At 43.1% G+C, this 20,724-nt stretch overlaps 3 protein-coding genes across 3 annotated transcripts; all 3 read right to left on the bottom strand.

The window, feature by feature from the left end:
- Positions 1-7,236: 7,236 nt before the first annotated feature.
- Positions 7,237-10,807, bottom strand: LOC112744716 (uncharacterized). The gene is made up of 9 exons (XM_025794416.3): positions 10,341-10,807; positions 10,119-10,233; positions 9,931-10,028; positions 9,390-9,515; positions 9,158-9,278; positions 8,987-9,071; positions 8,265-8,378; positions 8,108-8,147; positions 7,237-7,791 (listed from the first exon to the last, which is right to left on the bottom strand). Exons 1-9 carry the CDS (start codon positions 10,506-10,508, stop codon positions 7,639-7,641), a joined length of 1,020 nt encoding a protein of 339 aa, XP_025650201.1. The 5' UTR covers positions 10,509-10,807; the 3' UTR covers positions 7,237-7,638.
- Positions 10,808-17,348: 6,541 nt separating this feature from the next.
- On the bottom strand, positions 17,349-18,458 carry LOC140178785 (uncharacterized). Its single transcript, XM_072216043.1, has one exon. It carries the CDS (start codon positions 18,456-18,458, stop codon positions 17,349-17,351), a length of 1,110 nt encoding a protein of 369 aa, XP_072072144.1.
- Positions 18,459-19,169: 711 nt separating this feature from the next.
- LOC140178784 (uncharacterized) lies at positions 19,170-19,616 on the bottom strand. The gene has a single exon (XM_072216042.1). The coding sequence runs from the start codon at positions 19,614-19,616 to the stop codon at positions 19,170-19,172; it is 447 nt and encodes a 148-aa protein (XP_072072143.1).
- Positions 19,617-20,724: the final 1,108 nt, after the last annotated feature.

Genomic DNA, 20,724 nt, shown 5'->3' with positions numbered 1-20,724 from the left:
ACAAAAATTAAAAACTTATAGACATACACATACAGGCACAAACATTCAAGCCAATAAGAAAGTATATCTATTATATTTATGGATTTTATATATGGTCATAGACTCATAGGCAATTATGTTTTTGTTTTGGACACGCCAGGACCACCGGGACCACGGCCGGGTTTATCGCAACCACCTAAAAGGCCGCATGAAGGCTTCGGAGATGGTGGTGTGCCTCCTGCACAATATTATGAGGTATAATATTATAGTTAGAGATATAATTATTTATGTAATTTAATCTTTAACATAAGTAGTTTTATGACATGGAATGAGTTTTTATCGATAAAAGATTTAGAATTTGTTCTAGAAGACATGTTAGAAATACACCATTTATATACCTCTTTTAAAGCTTAAGAAATTTAATGTCAATTATATTGTAACCACAAATTTAACTCGGTGGCAGTAGTGTGCTTACCAGTGCCTATTCGACCAAAAGTTGAGATGGGAAGAAAAATAACAGAAACCAAAACAATGAATGTAATAACAATAATAGTAGTAGCCTTCATTGTCATCGCCAAATTAAATTATTACTGCATATAGCTACGCCTTCTGATCTCTCTATTTATAGACTCAAATAACAGCCAAAAGAAGTAGTGGATATTATAACAAAATTTAAAATATGTTACTTAGAATCAGATATGAATTGCTAGTAGTCACCAAAAAAAAAATATGAATTGCTAGCTAGACTAGACAACTCTTCTGTTATTGTCAAAGTCTTATATTTTAAATAAATATATGCATGCATGCTAAGTAATTTACCAAAAGACTTGGTCAGGAAGACATTTGATGGTATATATTTCTGCGTGTGAAAAGTGCCAGAATATAATCACTACCTTAGCTTGAATAAAAAATGCATAGACTAAACCAAGCAATACTCCAAAAGGAAATCTTAATCACTGTTACACCATCCTTATTCAACCTATATACAATAAATTATTCCAATTTTATCATGTTGTTTTCAATTGTGCAATTTAATCTGAAATGTATGTGAGCATCTTACTATAAAACAGGTCAACTAGTAACTAAGACTGGGTTTGTTTACAAGGATGGAACATTAAGACAGGGACACAGAGACACAAAATTGTATTTGACAGATGAGACATAGATAGAGACATTGTGTTCAGAGATACTAACAAGAGACATAACTTATTTTTTATTTTTTCTTTTATTATTCTTATTAATTTTTCATAGTTATATTTTTTATTATTATATGTTTCTTCTCAAATTTTTTGGATGAAAAAAAATGGGAATAAATTGAATTTTCATAATTTATTCTAGTTTATCATTAAACACAATACAAGAACACAAAATTTTGTGTCCCTGTTCTTTATGTCTACACAGACTAAATGCTGTAGAATGAAAAAAGAATAATGATGACCTTATATACTAAAAAAACAATTTCTCTCCTTGACGTTGGAATAGAAACACAATGAGTAAAGTATTGTTTTTGTCCCCAACGTTTGGGGTAAATCCTAAAATTGTCCCTAACGTTTCATTCGTCCTATTTTTATCTCCAACGTTCCAAAATTGATTCAATGTTACCCCACCGTTAATTTCACTCACGAAACACTAACAGAGATGCCTACGTGGATGCCTTTGTCCACTCTGGCAAACTTTGCCCTTGGTGACCGTTACTGAGAATTTGAAAAAAAAAAAGAAAATTTAATTTAAAAGGATGATGAAATCCTAATTTCATCATGCGTCTCGTGTAGCTTCTCCTTCTCACCATCGCCGTCTCTGTTGTAGTTGATTGCTAAGTCCATGGCTTCGCAGGGCTCCCAGGCGGCGAGCAGTAGCTTTGCTTCAAGTCGAAACAGCAGCCAAGGTCGTCGACGGAGAACAACTTGTTACTGTGGGGAGAGGCCAGTGTTTGCGACTTCGTCAGTGGCAGAGAATCCGAGACGGAGATTCTGGAGCTGTGTTAACTATGGGGTAAGTAGAAAATTTAATTGCTGGGTATGGCTGTTATTTGGTTTTCTGATTGGGATTTTCTTTTGGTTTTTGCCTAGATTGGAGAAGAGTGTGGGTACTTTGTGTAGGTAGAGTCGGAGCAAGAGCCACAAGTTGCTTAATTGAAAAGAAGAATCACAGGCTTGAAGGGTAAAGTGAGAACAGTTAAGAGGATGTTGAGAGTGGCAGTAGCAGTTGGTCTGGTTGGATGCACATGTGCTATAATATTACTGTGTGAAAAATTTTTATCAACAAGAAATGGGAGGTTCTTTTTGCATTAAGGCTGCAGAACATAGTGGCTAGTGTAATGTATTGGCAATATGTTGTCTGTATTTTGGAGTGTAATGTAACCTGTTGATTGAACGAATTTGAATGAAAATTTATTGTTATCCACTTTTATGTGTTCAATTTACATTCTCACGATACAAACAGTGAGGTAACTATCAGCAAAAATGATTAAATGAAACAGTGAAACAGAGCAAACATAAAGCATTAACCTCAACCATATGGCATAGATAGGCAATAGTCAGCAACTTAACTAACATACATTCCTAAGTAGATGTCTTAGAACTGGAAATATAAATCAACCTAGATGCTAAACAATTTTTTTTTTATAGTAGTAGCAGCAAAACCAAATTGAAAATAGTGAAACCAACAACCATAGTTCTTAGGCTGATACAAAAGGCAAAATACAAAAATTGTAACAAGTGAAACAAAGTCATTCCACATTCTTCCATGCTCTTGGTGGAGTCCTGGCCATGAACCTGAGCTGAGACTGGGTCACCCTCTTCACTGGGCTTGGCAGAACCGTTGGAGTTGTTGGGGCTGGTGCAGAAGCAGTCTGTGAATGATTCACTTTGGTCTTTTTCGAAGCAGCTTGTGATTGTTGGGAGCTCACAGCTGGCTTCTTCTTTGGGGATGAGGGTGGTTTGTTCTTGTTGCCCTTTTGCTTCCTACTTCCACTCTCAGCAGCCTTACCAGAATTTGTCTTGGCAGCTAGTCTGGAACTTTTTCTGACTCCTTGTCTTTTTCTCTCCTTTGAAGTAGAAGTAGCAACATTGTTAACTTGGGCACAAAATAGATGGGGAGATAATTCAATGACCAAAACAACCAAAGACACAAGTAAGTACAAGAATAAATACATAATGACATATTGTTACAGTTGGGTTTGGAGTGACTTTCCGCTTCTTTGGACAACTCCTTTTGTTATGGCCAGAGCACAAACAATAAGAACACTTTTGTTGTTGCCCTTCACGAGATAGTCCAGTCCTAGTAGCTTGCTTATCAGCACCTCGTGCCCTCTTCTTCTTTGGCCTCCCAATGAGTTTTCTATAAGTTGGAGGCAACACATCCTCGAATTGAGTTTTGTCCCAAAGGTTTGGCCCATTAACTGGGTAGACAACATGCTGGTAGCAGGATATGTATGTAGCCGTTTTGTAGTAGTCAGCAACATAGGTTTCCACATTGAAACACGTTTCTTATACATGTCATTGCATGTGCACAAGAAATTTCGGACAGTTGAAACTTCCTACATGAGCACTCATGATGCCTAAGATCAACCACAAATTTTTCCTTACCCCCCTGGATGCTAACCACCTCATATCTATCACGTCCAGCATACACACTCACCCAATTCCCACTTAGTTCGGCCTGTTTTTCTACCTTAATCCTAATTCGGGGTAACACATCTCTGTTGTAAGGCACTATTCTGTCCCTGTTATCAGCACAACGTTTCATTATGTAAACTCGGATATCCTCTAGCATAGTTACTATTGGCTTCTTCCTAGCCTCAACCAGAACAGAATTAAAAACTTCACACATATTGTTAACTAAAGTGTCACACCTAGGTCTATACTCAAACCTGTGACGACACCAGTACTTTGTTGGAATCTCCATTAGATAGTTATATGCTCCCTGATCCACCTTCTGTATCTCACTCATCCTCCTTTCCCATTCTTGAAAATAAGTTGTCTTGGCAGCATTCCACATCATTAGCTTCAATTGGATTCCTGGATATCTCTTCTTGAAATTTGCATAGAAATATCTGACACAAAACCTATGGTTAACTCCAGGCAGAAGCTCCTCAAATGTTGGCACCAATCCCTGTTTGAATATACAAAAAGAATGAGCATAAATTGTTAAATGCTAACTAGAACACTTGTAATTAAGTATCAAACAAAATTCACACATGTACCTCCTGTTGGTCAGACATGAAGGTGCAGGTCCTGATTTTGTCAACTCCCAAGTCATCACATAGGTGCTGGAGAAACCATGTCCATGAGTCCTTGGTTTCAGCTTCCACAACTGCATATGCTATCGGCAGGATTTGATTGTTTGGGTCCCAACCCATTGCAGTCAGGAGCCAACCTCCATAAGGTGTTTTCAGAAAACATCCGTCCAACCCAATCATTGGCCTACAAGCCATAAAACTCCTCCTACAAGCTTCCAACATCACATAGATCCTCTCAAACCTGGGTCTTAAATCTACTCCTGACACTGGTCTTTCAGAAGAAAACTCAAAAGGCCTCTGGACTTTTAAATGCACTGATGACCCATAGTTGGTCTTCAGCAACTCATGACAGTAGTCATACAACTTTCTGTACTGCTCCACATATGTCCCCTGCAACTCATCTAGAGCAAACTGTCTGACCCTGGAGGCCTTAGATTTGGTCAACTCCACATTCCACTTTGTGTATGCTTTCCTCATTAATGTGGTTAACTTAATCTTCGGGTTCTCAGCAATTTTGTTCAAAAAAACCTTACTCAGCCACTTTGCATGCATGATTCCAATCTTCAACTCCCTAGAGCAATTGTGCTTGTTATTGCAACTCTTCAACTGCCAACTTCGCTCATGCTTCATCTTTCCACAATATGCGTACCACTCACATTCCTCCACACATTCCACTTTAACCCTCTTCAGATCCACCTTTGTGAATCTCATACCCCTGCCACTACTGACAGCATATGCAGTGGCACAGTCTTTGAACTCCTCCCTTGACACATACAAAGTTCTCACCTCCCAAGTGTATTCACTCATGTTCTTCAACGGCCTGTGTATGGGATACCTCTTTTCCGTGTCATCCTCATCATCACTAAATGGAGTGTCTAGGAACTCCTCACTGTTATAACCTGCATCCTCATCACCAAATTTCCCTACAACTTTTTCCTTACCAAGATTTCGTGCAGCTGGTTGTGATGATTGACCATGAGACTGATTGGGTGTAGACTCTTTTTCCCGCTCTTCTGTGATGTTCACGTCAACTAAGCCTTCAGCTCCCTCCCTCTCATCATCACTGTCCCTAAAATCAAGACTACCAAGTCTGTGAGTTGATGCATTCCCAGCAATCGAATCAGAAGTCCATGAACTTTCATTCCCCCTGGGTTCATAGTCATCATCTTCAGATGTCTCACTCCCCTCCTCCTTTTCTTCAACAGCATCATCACTCTTAACAACCTCACATGATCCCTCACTCATAGACCCAACCTCTTCTACTTCAATAGGCCCATCAGTAGGCCCATCAGTAGCTGCCTTTGACCCAACACCAGGGCCTTCATACACAATAATTAGGCCAGGCCCAGCTTGATCACCTTCTTCAGCAGGAGCAGTAATTTGTCCATGTTGCACAATTTCTCCCACCTCACTTGTCTTGTGAACAACATAAACCTCAACCATGTCATCCTTTACCCCAATTCTTGCCATATCCATTGCATCTTTGTCGTTTTTAAGCATGGTCAATCCTTCCTCTAACCCAGCATTCACAGCTTTATACCACATCGCAGCAATATCCTTCTTCAAATACCCCTGTCTACTCACTATTTCATACACCTCAATCAAACTCCATTCATCCTCATCACAATAGTCTACAATGGACGTCTCCCCACCCAAATACCTAACACTACCTCCTTCAAGCCGAAACAACCCCTGGTGATAAATTTTAACACTAAAATGACTCATCTCTTCCGTTACTGTTCCTATTACACAAACCATAAAACAACGGTAATCAATGTGCAGGGCAGAAACACAGGTTCAAAAGATTCTACTTACATCAACAACCCCAAACCCTAACAGCAATAACATTGCAATCGCAGAAACCTTATGCATTAACATCTTTACTTGCATGAACTATTCCAGTCAAACGAAAATCAAACATACATTGCATATACCTTTTCGCTCTGTGCCGTTTCAAAGTTTTCAGTACCACCAAGACGGGGCAAAGCTCTCGTGTGTAGGGAACACCAAAGCACCAAGTCGCTTCAATCCGTCTTTTTCCTTTGTACTCGAGCGCGAAGAACAGAGGAGAAATAATCGATAGGGTTCAGGCAGTGTGGGTGGAATGTGAAGTGTTTCGTTTTCCTTATGCAAGCGTTTCCTATGGTGAAAGAAAACATTACGCACGAAGTGAATCCCGCATCAATACACACGTTTGGGATTACTAACGTCTCGCGTCTACGTAGGCATCTCCGTTAGTGTTCCGTGAGTGGAATTAACGGTGGGGTAACATTGAATCAATTTTGGAACGTTGGGGACAAAAATAGGACGAATGAAACGTTAGGGACAAATTTAGGACTTACTCCAAATGTTGGGGACAAAAATAATACTTTACTTGAAACACAATTAATTGTTAATTTCATAATATTAGTAATTTGGATCTAATAATAAAATTTTATTTTATTTTATTTTATCTTTTTGTTAATCGATGAAATTGTCTACACTATCCAGATCTTAGTAGAAGCAAGGCAAATCTCTTGCCGGTAAATAAAATAAAACAGAGGAACGTAAGAACTAAGGATTTGAACCATTCAAATTTCAAGTGACAAATTGGATTGACAAAATACCCGAAAACCGTTGGAGAAGAAAAAAAAGGAATGGATGAGGATTAGTATCTATTGTGAAATGTGAAATAAACAATAATAATCGTTTCACCCTTGTGATTAATTGGCTTCAGAAAATATTTTGGGGATTTAATCGATAAAGATTACAACTTATCAATTAATAAACATAGGTAGGAAGGGCAATGAATAAACCTATTTTCAGATATTGATCTTCTATTCTCTAAAGTCCAAATAATATACAAGTGTTGATCTATACTCATTTTCTAGTAGGCATAAGTCTTCCTGTTTTGAGGGCAAAATTTTCACGATACAAAAACTAAGCTGATGAGGTGATTATATCTCACGTAAATACAAACTGTAAAAAAAAGGGGAAAAAAATCCAATCAACAGCGATTTGTAGTAAACACACGCAAATAAGACTAAGACTGGCATTGAGCCTCAGCTTTAACTAATTTACCAAAGTTGCAACTTCAATTGTAACCACTTATCCTTCCTATTTCTCATGAAAAAACAGAAATACAATCATGTGATCACCATCATAAAAGAACTGTATGGATTAAACCAAGCACTAATGCAAATGAAATTGGTCATTCAGTGTTAGACCCTTATTCAACCCGTAAGAACTATTTCCAGTTCTCTGTACTTACTGTGACCAAAATGCCTACTTTGATCGTTCATATGAAATCACTTTCTCTTTCAAGATTATAGATGTCAAAATGGCTACTTGGGCCTTCATATGAAGTCACTTGTATAAGGTGTTTCTACGAAATTTTCAAATAATATTATTGTCTTTGAATCTTCCAGTTTCCCAAGGATCTACCTGAACCACCATCTTTGGACTGCGGAGATTGGACCATCCAGGAATGGTGCATAGCGGTGGATAAACGGGATAAACGTCCTCCCAATTGTAGCCCATACATTCCGATGATAAGCAGAGGTAACAGGAGCTTGATACATGAGCTTCAAAAGCTACAGGAAGCAAGACAGAAAAATAAAAGCCATTACTTTTTATTCATTTGATTGTGTTGCAGGCTGGGTTCTACGGAATACTTGCTAGCAAAAGTTGGAGAAGTATATTACTAGATTGCAAAAATTACATCTTTCTAATAAATTAAACATTCTTTTTGGGTTTTCATAAATTAAAAAAAATTACCATATTGCAATATAAACAGCCATGAAAAAGAAGTATCTTGATTCTGCGTGAAAATGTATTCCACTATCTACCTTACCTTTTGGGTGCTAATTGATGCATGAACAAAGAGATTTAAACAGAAATAAGACAAACCTGCCAGTACATAAATGTCTGTATTATATTGCGCTGCCACCTGCATGTGTTGTTCAAAACAAGGGTTAAAAACAAAGCAAACTAGTCTTCACAGATAAGGAACATTTAGCAGAGGAAAATCAGTAAAAATAATTAAGGAAAAGCTTAGAAAACTAACGAGAACAGCGAGATGATCAGCAGGAATCCCAGACCAATCTCAGCATGTGATGCGAGTATGTTGAGGGTAGTATTGTTTGATTCCACCCAAACACATGGCTCTTCCAAGTATTTCCTATTCAAATGAAAAAGCAATAAAATAAGATGTCAAACTGATGTTATATTGTTATCTAAAATCAAAATTTTAAAATGAACAAGATCCTAACTAAAGTTCAAAATAGAAACAAGATAGAAGAAGTAAGCCTAGTGCATTTAAATTAGCAGTGGACTACAAGTAGTTAACAGTTCATTCAAATTTAAAAGTATGTCAGGAATCAGTGAAGCACAATTATCAGCTCATGCTCCCAGATCACAACCACACATTACTTTAGACTCTACAGCTTAAAATTTTGACATCACATAAAAGGCACCATGACTGAGTAAGTAGGACATACTAGCCAGCCCCACTCTTCAGTATTAAGGCTTGTTTGCATAACACTAATTACTTTCTAAAATGTCATTTTAGTACTTCTAGAGAAGCTAAAATATCAAGCTGCTCCAAAATCACATTTGAGCAATCAATACAAACACAGAATAACTTGTTTATAAGATCCTTTCACATACGGACTTACATAAGCTACTTGGCCAAACAGACCCTACGTTAAAGTTTACCACAACAATGCACATCTATTAGCAATATATTCTTTTAAAATTAGTAACATAAACTTTAAAACAGTAATTCACCTGTACAAGGTAGAGCGGCTGAAATTGCGTCTAAGGAACTTTGCAACATGTTCTAATGCCCGACAAATGATAGGGATCAATGCAACTGCAACATATTTAGGGAAAAGTATTAATAAACACAGAATAAACACTGAATATTCTAATCAGGGTAATTAATCAAGGGAAACTCACGTTTGAGGCAAAGATGTGAAGTAACAAATGAAAGGCAGTAGACGAAGGTTATAAAATCTTTTGTTGCAATTATTGTCTGAAAGTAAATTTGCAATCCCTGCAAATTCCATGCTGTTGGTTTCTGCAATAGAATAAGGCAATACATTAAAACAAAAGCAGAGACCAAAATCCCAAGATAACATTAACTCTGAATACAAAATAATCATCTCTAAAATCATAACAACAAACTTACCCCATATAATGAGTACAAGGAAAACAGAGAAGAGCATGTGGTACCCAAAAAAGAAAGTCGATAAGCCCTATTAGAAAGATGTCCTGGCACCAGTGGAATGAGTGAAAGGACAGCCACAACAAAAACCTATACACGTGATATTAAATAAAAGCATCAGCACATAAGTAAACTTAGCAAATCTGCAATTCAAATGCCTCATACAACAAAGATCCTTGTCCTCATGTTTAAAATCTAAGGTCTCAGCATTAAAATTTTGAACATTAAGAAAAACAAAGATAGCCAGCAGTGGCATCCACTTGTAAGAAAATTGAAATCAACATTTTCAGTCATTTAACAATATTACTAAACCTTAAACTAAACTTTCTAAGCTCCACCCTCATCTTTCCTTCTCTTAACTAATAAGTCATAACTTCAGTCAATACTCAATAGGAATAAAAAATTTCACAATTTATTAACCAAATTAAAACCTGATCATTTAGCTAAAACTCTATGAAGCATAAAAAGAGAAAGAAGCATGTTTATTACTGGAACAAGAGTTTACCCAAGCATTAACAGAAAACTGAACGGTTTGGCGATCCCAACGCAAAGGTGCTGCATTAGGAGCTTGCGTCGCATATGTTCCCGAACCCGAAGATCTACCTGAACATGCACACAAAAACAGAAAAAATAAAAAACAAAAACGAAAAACTAAAAAAAAAAAAAGGAAAAACAAAAGGAGAGAAACTGAACCTGAATTACTTCGTGAACGAACGCCTGTGTTGGATGAAGTAGTGGAAGACGAGGTGGTTGAAGAAGAACGCGAACTACTGGTAGAAGACATTGGCTCTACGACGAGATCGGGATCCTGTGAAGCACAAAACAGAGTTGAAAATCCAAAATGTTAAGTCCATGTTTGGATTAGCTTACAGAATTAGAAGAAAGCGTTTTGAGAAAGACGAAGAAAGCGATTACGATGTAGCGTTGGTAGAATTTGTGCTTGAAGTGGTTGATGACGTCAGGGCGGGAGGCCATGTTGGGAGGGATGAGGACGTTGGCCCAATAATCGGCCCATCGAGAATCGCCGTCGTAGTCGTAGGACGCCGCCGCCTCTCTCTTAGCTCTCTGAGCTTCATCGCCCATTTTGCTCTGCTCTCTGCAACTACCTGCTTCTGCTGCTTTATGTGGCGGTGTCGTTTTGGTGAGTTGTGAGTGAAGCTATTTAGTGTCGTTTACTTCGTTGGGGATATTGGATCGATTGATTCCTGTTTACTAAAACGACGAATAGAAATGAGGGGGGTTTTAGCTTAATACTTTGCTAATTGGATGCAAAGAATTTCGCAATAGAGTAACGCATCTCAATTCTCATCTCATTCACCTTCTTTCTTTCTTTCTGTTTTTGTCACACTTATAAACCCTTACCTTTTGTTATTTTTCTTTTCTTTTCTTTTGCTTTTTTCTTCTTTATATACTATATACGTAGACTATACGGACAAAATTGTGGATTTTTGGTATAGGAGGTATTTTTTATTTAATTTTAATACACTGATAAATAATTTGACTATTTGAGAGCTTAGAATTTTACATAATTATTTGAAATATAAAGAGTTTACATAATTATAAGATCATATTCATATATTTAGATGATTTTTTAAATAGTGAATTTAAACATTAGTAGTACAATTATTTTTTTGTAAAACTCTTTTACACTAATCATGTATAAAAATTAGTTTTTTATACAAGAAATTCAAGATAAAAGAATAAAATGAAGTCCAACTTAACCTAAAAAAGATTTGGGGAAAAAAAAAGCACCCCAAGAAAAGCATTTGTTAGATAGAGATGAGAATGCAAAATTGAAAACCTAGTCTAGGTGCAAATCCATTTTGAAACTGTTCGTTACCTAACGATCTCAGGTACTCGACGGGTCGGGTGGTGATGAGAAGGTGAACGGGTGAGACCCTGAGCTGACGTGGAGTGAAGACAGAGGTGTGAGCTGGAGACGCCGAAGGTGATGTGACAAAAAAGGGAGGGGTGCCCACCTGCATGGACACTCCAACGATCAAGTCAGAGTCCGTACGGAAGGATGGCCGAATTAGATAAGAAAGGTGATGTACCTCGGGGGGAGAGCTGACCTCTCCCCTTATATACTGTGCTGGGCGGGCCCACTAATGACCTAGCCCACTGGCCAAGGAGCTTGTTAGCTGTCCTAGTCCATGCGAGGGACATAGGTCGTTTCGGACTTCGGGTCGGGGCTTCGGGTGCTGCTCCAAGGACACCGACCCGACTGGTGACCTGGGCCGTACGGATCGGAGGCCGGGTATGGTCCGGGTCGGGTGTTAGGAACCGATCCGTCGGATCCCCCTGTTGTAGGGGTTGGTTTAGGCCTGGGCCAGGGGCGGTGGCCCGACCCGACGGCTAGTTGAGCTGGACTGAGTTAGTCCGTAACAGTGCCCCCAACGCACCAGCCTTGAGGTTTGGAACTCGTGGCTAGGCGTGTTTGCCTTACGCCGAGACGGAATGTGTTCCTCTTCTCGGGAGCTCGTTGGTGGCGTTTCGTGTTTCTTACACGTGGTTACCTCGTCTCTGACGCTGCCTTCTTGGCTTCCGCGCCAGGCATTAAATGTCCATCATTTCATGATTTAAAATTTCGCGTGAAATGGTGAATATGCCCTTGCCTTTTGGCGCTTTTCCTCGGCGGTTACACTTTCCCCTATTTTTGCTTTGTAACCTCTCCATATCCCTTATTTCTTCTCTTTTTCTTTTTCTTATTCTTTTGTGCGCTGTTGTTTTTGCTTTCTTCCCTGCTATTGCTACTGTGCAAATTTCTTCCTTCTTCCAGTGCTTTTTCTTTGGATCCTTCCTTCAATCCTTCTGCATTTTCCTGGTACGTTATTTCTACGGCTTTCTTTTTGTTTTGCTTTTTCCTTGTGGTTTGTGTGTTGTTCTTCTTTGTGCCTTTTTCTCGATGCATGCCTGGTTTTCTCCTTGTTCTTGTTGCTTCTTCTTTTAGAGGGGGCGCCACTGGGTTTTACTTAGATTTTTGCTTGGGTTCTGGGTTAGTGTAGGGGGTGATTTGTGGCTTGTTTTTCTTACTGATAGGGTTCCCGACCTCCCGTTCTGACTAAGTGGTGCCCCCGCTGTAGGTATGGCTGAACGCCCCGTGCTCCCGAACCTGACTCAGCGGCCGCTGGCCGATTTTGTTGATCATTACGCTTGGGTTACTTCCGATGTGAGAGACACCCCTTCTAAGGTCACAAAGGAGAGCCTTCAGGATCTTCGCCAAGCCAAGCTCTTGTGCGGAGGGGGGCCTGAAGAGGCGTTATACCAGGTTTATGTTCCGGCTGATCGGGAACACGTTTGCCAAAAGAACCTGGCAGCTCCTTGGGTTGTCGATTGGTTATGGGTTTATCAACCCATGTTTACAACCCTGGGAGTCCGCTTGCCTTTTTCTCCCTTCGTTATGGGCTTGCTGAACCGTTGTGATGTTGCTCCGTCGCAACTTCACCCGAACAGCTGGGCTGCCATCCAATGCTTCGAGATGGTTTGTGAGTATCTAGAGCTCCCGATCTCTGTGAGCGTTTTCCTTTACCTCTTTCTTCTTACGAACCCTTCTCAGGAGGGGAAGACAAAAAAAGGATACATGTCCTTTAGGCCTCAACAAGGCCGCAGAATCTTTGGCCTTTTTGAAGACTCTTTCCATGGTTTTAAGTCTACCTTCTTCAAAGTTAGGCCGGTTGAAGGTCATCAGCCCTTCTGGCTTACTACTGAGGGGGAACGGCGGATCCCAACCTATTGGAGTTTTGGGGCGGGATCTGATTACTTAATAAAAGTATCCTATGACTGGTTGAGCCCAGAGGATCGTAACATCGCTGACATCTTGTTGGCTATTTTTGGCGAAAAGAACCTTAATCCTCATATGGTTATGGGGGACCGGGAGACCGGTCGGTCTTATGTTGGTAAGTTTATTTTTCATGTATCTTCGCTTAGTTTTTTTACTTTTATTGCTGCTCATGCCTTTTGCCTTTTGCCTTTTTCCTTGCAGTTTCTATGGCTGGTGGGAAGACTACCCTTGCTGAGCTGATGAGCCTCATCTAAGATGGTGATGGTGATGAAGACTCTTCGACAACCCCTTCAGCGAGCCAAGATGAGGAGGTCACTGGCGAGGCTAGCGGCCAGGTCACGGGGGCTGATCGGGCGGAGGCAGCCAAGGTCCCTCCTGAGAATGTTGCTGGGAACCCAGGTGTGGAGGAGGAGGTTCTTTTTGGGGAGGAGGACTTGGGGTCCGGTGATGACGACCCGTAAGTTGTTGACAACCCGAAAAAGAGGAAGCGGGATTCGGGGAAGGCCCTCTGCATCATGGAGAAGAATTTTGATGATGGGGTTTTATTGAATTCCAATTGCTTCCTGGCACTGAGGAGTTCTTCCGGGATGCCGACCTTGCGGGTCAAGCAAGGTGGATCTACCGTAGTCTCCTCCGCGCTGCTGCTATTGCCAAGAAAATGGAGTCTGTCTTGGGTATGGAAGGGAAGCTTCGGGACTCCCAGAGGGACTTGACTGACTCGAGGTCTCGAGAGGAGTCTCTAAAGAAGAAGTTATTTGAGCAGGAGGAGAAGGCCAAGAAAGATGCCAAGGAGATCAATAGGTTGGTGGAACGGGACATCGCCTTGATGAAAGATCTGAATACCTCTCGTGGCGAGACCGCTGCTGCCGAGAAGAAAATCAAAGACTTGGAGGAAAAGCTGAAATTGGTTGAGAGCTCGGCGACGGCAACCATCAGAAGGCAGCTGCTTTGAAGAAGAAGAATAAAGAGATTGCTAAGGGGGCCCAGGAAGCCGTGAAGCTGACTGAGGAAGGGATTAAGCTTCAGGTCGCTGTGCTGGCTCCTGACCTCGATCTTTCTCAAGTGGGTGCTCTTAAGACTGTTGAGGACGGAAAAATTGTTGACATCCTTAAGCCTTGAGATGGACTCTTCTTTTCAGCTTTTTATTTCCCTTGCTTTGTTTCTGTAATTTTGCTTTTGCTTCTGGGCCTTTTTGAGGCGCCTTTGATTGTAATGAAAACTTTGCTATATTTTTATTAAGTTGCTTTTATGATAATTGTTCGCTTGCTCGGGCCGTCGTGGCTTTTTGGTTTACCGCTTTTATGGTATTTACCGTCTTTTATCGTTTGTTGCTTTGAGTTCATCTAGCTTTTGGTCCCTTTGGTTCCCGAGGTGATCAGTCCCGGGCTTCCGTTAGGTCGACCGCTCGTAGTTTTCATCGTTTTGTTGTAATTTAGCGAAAAAATCTTGCAAAAGAAGTTGTTATATATATGCATTGTAGAATTTAAAACAAAGGGGTAATTTGATACATAATCAAAGAAATAAAATTAAAGGAATTAAAGTGGATGGGGTCATGTTGCCAGGCCGTCAGGTCGCTTCCTCCTATGAGTAGAACCTTTTTAGGTTTGCCATGTTCCATGTCCTCGGCACCTCGCTTCCATCTAATTTTTCTAGCTTGTATGCACCTTTGCCGAGGACTTCCCTTACCCTGTAAGGTCCTTCCCAATTTGTATCCAACTTGCCTTCTCCTGGGGTTGGTGGTCCTATGTCGTTACGTCGTAAGACCAGGTCGCCTTCCCTGAGGCTTTTCTTCAGCACTTTACTGTTGTATCTTAGGGCTATCCTTTGCTTGATTGCTGTCTCTGTCAAGTGTGCCATCTGTCTCGTTTCGTCAACCAAGTCTTTCTTGACTGCCTTGTTTCCTCCCCCAAGAAGTAATCTTGGGCTCGGCTCCCCTATCTCAACTGGGATGACTGCGTCGACCCCGTATGTGAGTCGGAAGGGTGTCTCTCCGGTAGATGACTGGGGGGAGGTTCTGTAGGACCATAAGACTGAGGCCAGCTCGTCTGCCCATGAGCCCTTCTTGCCTTCAAGTCGTTTCTTTAGCCCCTTTAAGATGACTTTGTTGGCTACTTCCACCTGTCCATTGCTTTGAGGGTGTTCGACTGAGGAGAACTTTTGCTTTATTTCTAACCCTGAGAGAAATTTCTTGAATTTCTTATCAGCGAATTGTGTCCCATTATCCGATATGACGGATTCTGGGATTCCAAATCTTGTGACTACTTGCCTCCACATGAATTTCTGGCAATTTGCTAAAGATATGCTGGCTAGTGATTCTGCTTCTACCCATTTGGTGTAGTAGTTTATGGCCACTAACAAGTATTTTACTTGTCCTGGCCCGGGTGGGAATGGCCCCAAGAGGTCGACTCCCCATTGGGCGAAAGGTCGGGGTGCAATCATCAAACTGAGTTCCTCAGGTGGGGCTTTGTGGAAGTTGGCATTTGCTTGGCACTTCTTGCATTTTCTAACGAACTCCTGAGCGTCCGACATCATCGTGGGCCAGTAATACCCTGCTCGGATGATCTTCCTTGTCAACGACCTTCCTCCAATATAGTGACCACAACACCCCTCATGAACTTCGGTTAGGACGTAGTCCGTTTGGTCGGGGCGTAGGTATTTGAGCAAGGGTTGGTGGAGTCCTCGTTTGTACAACTGCCCTTGTATGATCATATATTTGGGAGCTTCCCTCCTAGTGGCTGGCGCTTCCTTCTCGTTCTAGGGTGTTTCACCGTTTTCCAGGTATCGGAAGATGGGGTCTATCCATGAGAGGGGGTTTGGGGTCTGAGTTGCGCATAAGATGATTGCTGGTTCAGTCGCCAGTCCTTGGATTAGGGACCTGTTCCCTGTCCCAGGCTTGGTGCTCGCTAGCTTGGAGATGAGGTCTGCTCGGGCGTTCCTTTCCCTGGGAACATGCTGGACTATGACTTCCTCAAAGCTTTTGCATAACTCTCTTACCTTTTCCAGGTATTTTTGTAGTAGTGTATCCCTAGCCTGGTAGCTGCCGTTTATCTGGGATGTAACAATCTGGGAGTCACTACTAACTTCTACCCTGGATGCCCCGACTTCCCTAGCTAGAATTAGCCCTCCTATCAATGCCTCGTATTTTTCCTGGTTGTTGGAGACGGGGAAATCGAACTTGATCGACTGCTCGTAAGCTACCCCTGCCGAGTTCTCGAGAATGATCCCGACCCCTCCGAACGTTTGGTTGGATGCTCCGTCAATGTGGAGCTTCCACCGTGTGTTCGGTATCTTGGGTGCCTCCCCTGTGACTTCTACCAGGAAATCTGCCATTGTTTGGGCTTTGATTGCTTGTCTGGGCTCGTATTGCAAATCATATTGGGACAACTCTATTGCCCATGCCATCATTCTCCCTGCGAGGTCGGGTTTCTGGAGGACTTGTCGAATGGCCTGGTCGGTTCTCAGGATGATCACATGCCCTTGGAAGTATTGCTTGAGCCTCCTCGACGACGTTAGCAGGGCGTAAGCCAGTTTTTCCAGCTTGGTGTATTTCAGTTCCGCCCCTTGGAGTACTTTACTGATGAAGTATATTGGGCGCTGAGTCTTATCTTCTTCTTGGATAAGGACGGCCGCCATGGCCTGCGTGGTTACTGCTAGGTATAAGTACAGAGGTTCTCCTTCTCTGGGTTTGCTGAGCACGGGTGGTTCTGAGAGTATTTTTTTGAAATGGTTGAACATTTCTTCACATGCCAGGGTCCACTCAAAGGCGATTCCTTTCTTCATTAAATTGAAGAATGGGAGGGCCTTTTTTGCCGAGGCTCCGAGAAACCGGGATAGAGCCGTGAACTTCCCGGTTAGTCGCTGCACATCTTTGACACACCCTGGGCTTGTCATTTTAAGCACAGCCTCGCACTTATCTGGGTTAGCATCTACCCCTCGTTGTGTTATCATAAAGCCTAGGAACTTCCCAGCTTCCATAGCAAATGCGCACTTGAGTGGATTAAGCCTCATTTTGAATTTCCTTAGTGCTTTGAAGACAGCTTGGAGGTCGTCTATGAGGCTGCTTGGCTCTGCTGTTTTTACCAAGATGTCATCCACGTAAACTTCTACCGTTTTACCGATGAGGTCATGGAAGACTTTGCTCATTAGTCTTTGGTAGGTGGCCCCGCATTCTTCAATCCAAATGGCATTACCTTGTAACAATAAGTGTCTCCTGGTGTTATGAACGCCGTCTTCTCCTCGTTAGGTCGGTGCATCGGGATCTGGTTGTAGCCAGAGTACGCGTCCATGAAGCTGAGGAAGCGATATCCTGCCACCGAATCTACCAGGGTGTCGATGTTGGGGAGGGGGAAAGAGTCTTTAGGACATGCTTTGTTCAGGTCGGAGTAATCGACACACATTCTCCATTTTCCATTAGCTTTTTTGACTAGGACGATGTTGGATAGCCATGTCGAGTATTCGAGCTCTTTGATGAACTCGGCTTCAAGTAGCCCGGCTGTTTGTTTGGCGACTTCATTGGCCCTTTCTTGGGACATCTTCCTTCGCCGTTGTGCTACTGGCCTTGCGTATGGTTTGACGGCTAGTCGGTAAGACATGACTTCGGGATCTAAACCCGGCATGTCTGATGGTGTCCAAGCGAAAAGGTCGCCATTTGCCCTTACAACCTCCATGAGGGGTCCTTTGAGTTCATGGGACATATTTTCGTTTACGAAGGTAAACTGTTCTGCCGACTTTCCTATCTGAAACTTCTCCATGTCCCCTTCTGGTTCTGGTCTCGGCTTGTCTTCTAACCTTATATCCAGGTCTGCCAAGAACACGCCGGCTGCTTTCTTAGATTCTTTTCTTAGGGAGAGACTGGCGTTGTCGCAGGCGACCGCCGCTTCTAAGTCTCCCCTAATGGAGCCAACAGTTTCTTTGTCCGTTACGAACTTCATTGCTAGGAATTTGGTGCATATCACAGCTGAAAATTCGTTGATGGTTTTTCTTCCTAGAATGATGTTGTAGGCCGTGGAGTCTCTGAGGACTACGAAGTCCGCCATAACCGACCTTTTGGTGTCACCGGCTCCAAGGTAGATTGGGAGGGAGATCGTCCCATCGGGCTTTATGTAGTTGTCGCCTAGCCCCATGACCCCGTGTTGGTGGCTCTTGAGGTCGAACTCCCTGAGTCTCATAGCATCGAACACATTCCTAAATAGGATGTTGGAGTCAACTCCAGTATCGACGAGGATTCGCCTGACCAACCCTGTCCCGACCATTGCCGTGATCACCATGGGGGGTTCTCAGGGAGATCATGAAACCATTGGTCTTCTGGGCCGAAGGATATCATGGGAGGTCTCCCGCTTGAGGTGGTGGGACCTCCTGTCGAGATAGATAGGACCCGGGTGTCTTTCTTTGCTGCTGATTTGGATTTAGGGGGGTGTTGCGTCTGACCACAACGTTAACCAAAAAAGTTGGGGGGTTGTCTGTGTTCCCTGTGGGCTCTTGCCTAGCCTTGACGGCCCGGGTGCGATTTTCTTCTGAGTGCTCCCGTTTTTGTCTTCTCGGTTCTCGAATAAGTTGGGAGAACTCGCTCAATTTTCCTTCTCGGATGGCCTGCTCCAAGGCATTTTTGAGGTCGAAACAGTCTTATGTCTTGTGGCCGAAACCCTTGTGATAATCGCAGTACAGGCTTTTGTTGCCTCCCGTTCTCTCTTTCAGTGGCCTGGGTCTGGATAGGATTCTTTTGCCAAAATTTGCTGGTAAACTTCCACTATGGGCGCCGTGAGTGGCGTGTAGTTTGTGAACCTTCCCACCCGTGGAGGTTGTTTGTGCTGTTTGGCTGGGGTTCCGTCCCTGGGGACCTCCTTATATCTATCGACCTAAGTGACCTACCGGGCTGGAGGGTTAGGGAGCTGCCGTTTATTGGCTGCTACGACCTGACTGACTTCCTCATCATTGATGTATTCCTTGGCCACGTTTTGAATTTTCTACATGGTCCACACATGCTTTGTTGTGAGGTGCTTCCTAAAGTCCTCATTCAGCAGGCTGTTTGTTAGGCAAAGACTAGCGACCGAGTCCGTGAGGCCGTCAATTTCCAAGCATTCGTCGTTGAACCTGTCATGAAACTTCCTGGTCGGTTCTCCGGGTTTCTGGGTGACCCCTAGCAAGTTGATCGGATGTTTTGCCTTGGCTATGCGTGTCGTGAACCAAGCTAGGAAGCTTTGGGAAACGTCTGTGAAGGTCGTGATGGACCCTTGCAGGAGTGCATTGAACCATCGGATTGCTGGGCCGGCCAGCGTTACGGAAAATGCTCGGCATCTAACCGCGTCTTCTACTCCTTCCAAGTTCATTCTCGCTTCGAAAGCTGTGAGATGCTCCTGGGGATCCTTAGTCCCATCGTACCTCATCGAGGGGTGGAAGGGGGTGGTTCCCATGATGATGGGTTCATGTTGTTTCTTGGTTTTCCCTCTTTAGGACTCCCTATGGCTCTTGGTATTGTCTTGGTGAGGTCGAGAGGTCGCCTGCATGTGCGCTTCGTCGCGCTTTGTTGGGCTTCTTTCTCGGCTCCCGGGTTTTCGGGAGGGGGAGCGGGTGCGAGTGCGAGATCGGCTTCTCGCTGCCAGCTCCTGCTCGAGGTTTTGTACTCTGTGTCTGAGTTCTTGCATGATCTTGGCGCTATCGGCTTCTGTCCCTCCGAAGGGACGTCTATCGGCTTCTGTCCCTCCGAAGGGACGTCTTTCGGGGGTCTTAGTGTATATCAGTTGGTTTGGCTGGACGGAGGACTGCGGGTGCTCGGCGGCACGAGCCGTCGAACTCGCCCTACTCAGGCGAGCCCCTCCTCCTTCGCGAAGCTCCTTTGACGTGGGAAGTCGCTCCATGTCTACAGGGTTTCCACAAACGGTGCCAATATTCGTTACCTGACGATCTTGGGTACTCGACGGGTCAGGTGGTGATGAGAAGGTGAACGAGTGAGACCCTGAGCTGACGTGGAGTGAAGACAGAGGTGTGAGCTGGAGACGCCGGAGGTGATGTGACAAAAAAGGGAGGAGTGGCCACCTGCAAGGACACTCCAACGATCAAGTCAGAGTCCGTACGGAAGGATGGCCGAATTAGGTAAGAAATGTGACGTACCTCGGGGGTCCCCTTATATACTATGTTGGGCGGGCCTACTAATGACCTAGCCCACTGGCCAAAGAGCTTGTGAGCTGTCCTAGTCCATGCGAGGGACATAGTTCGTTCCGGACTTCGGGCCGGGGCTCCGGGTGCTGCTCCAAGGACACCGACCCGACTGGTGACCTAGGTCGTACGGATCGGAGGCCGGGTATGGTCCAGGTCGGGTGTTAGGAACCGATCCGTCGGATCCCTTTGTTGTAGGGGTTGGTTTGGGCCTGGGCCAGGGGCGGTGCCCCAACCCAACGGCTAGTTGGGCTGGACTGAGTTAGTCTGTAACAGAAACCGTCACAAAAGGATAAAAAGAATTGCCAGTTTCCCAAGTAACTTAGTGATTTTTAATTAATTAATTACTATTTATTTATTTATTTG

Source organism: Arachis hypogaea, chromosome 14, assembly GCF_003086295.3.
Source record: "Arachis hypogaea cultivar Tifrunner chromosome 14, arahy.Tifrunner.gnm2.J5K5, whole genome shotgun sequence".
Taxonomy (NCBI): Eukaryota; Viridiplantae; Streptophyta; class Magnoliopsida; order Fabales; family Fabaceae; genus Arachis; species Arachis hypogaea.
Note: the sequence above shows the minus strand (reverse complement) of the source record. Positions and strands in the feature narration are given on the sequence as shown.

Bases quoted from the DNA above. Each gene is read 5' to 3' on its own strand.
- LOC112744716 (XM_025794416.3), bottom strand. From the start codon at position 10,508: ATGGGCGATGAAGCTCAGAGAGCTAAGAGAGAGGCGGCGGCGTCCTAC. The intron at 9,516-9,930 runs GTAAACTCTTGT...TCACGTGTATAG, and splicing joins AGTTTTCTGTTAATGCTTGG to GTTTTTGTTGTGGCTGTCCT. The intron at 8,148-8,264 runs GTTAGTTTTCTA...CAACACATGCAG, and splicing joins CTGATCATCTCGCTGTTCTC to GTGGCAGCGCAATATAATAC.
- LOC140178785 (XM_072216043.1), bottom strand. From the start codon at position 18,458: ATGGTCGGGACAGGGTTGGTCAGGCGAATCCTCGTCGATACTGGAGTT.
- LOC140178784 (XM_072216042.1), bottom strand. From the start codon at position 19,616: ATGGGAACCACCCCCTTCCACCCCTCGATGAGGTACGATGGGACTAAG.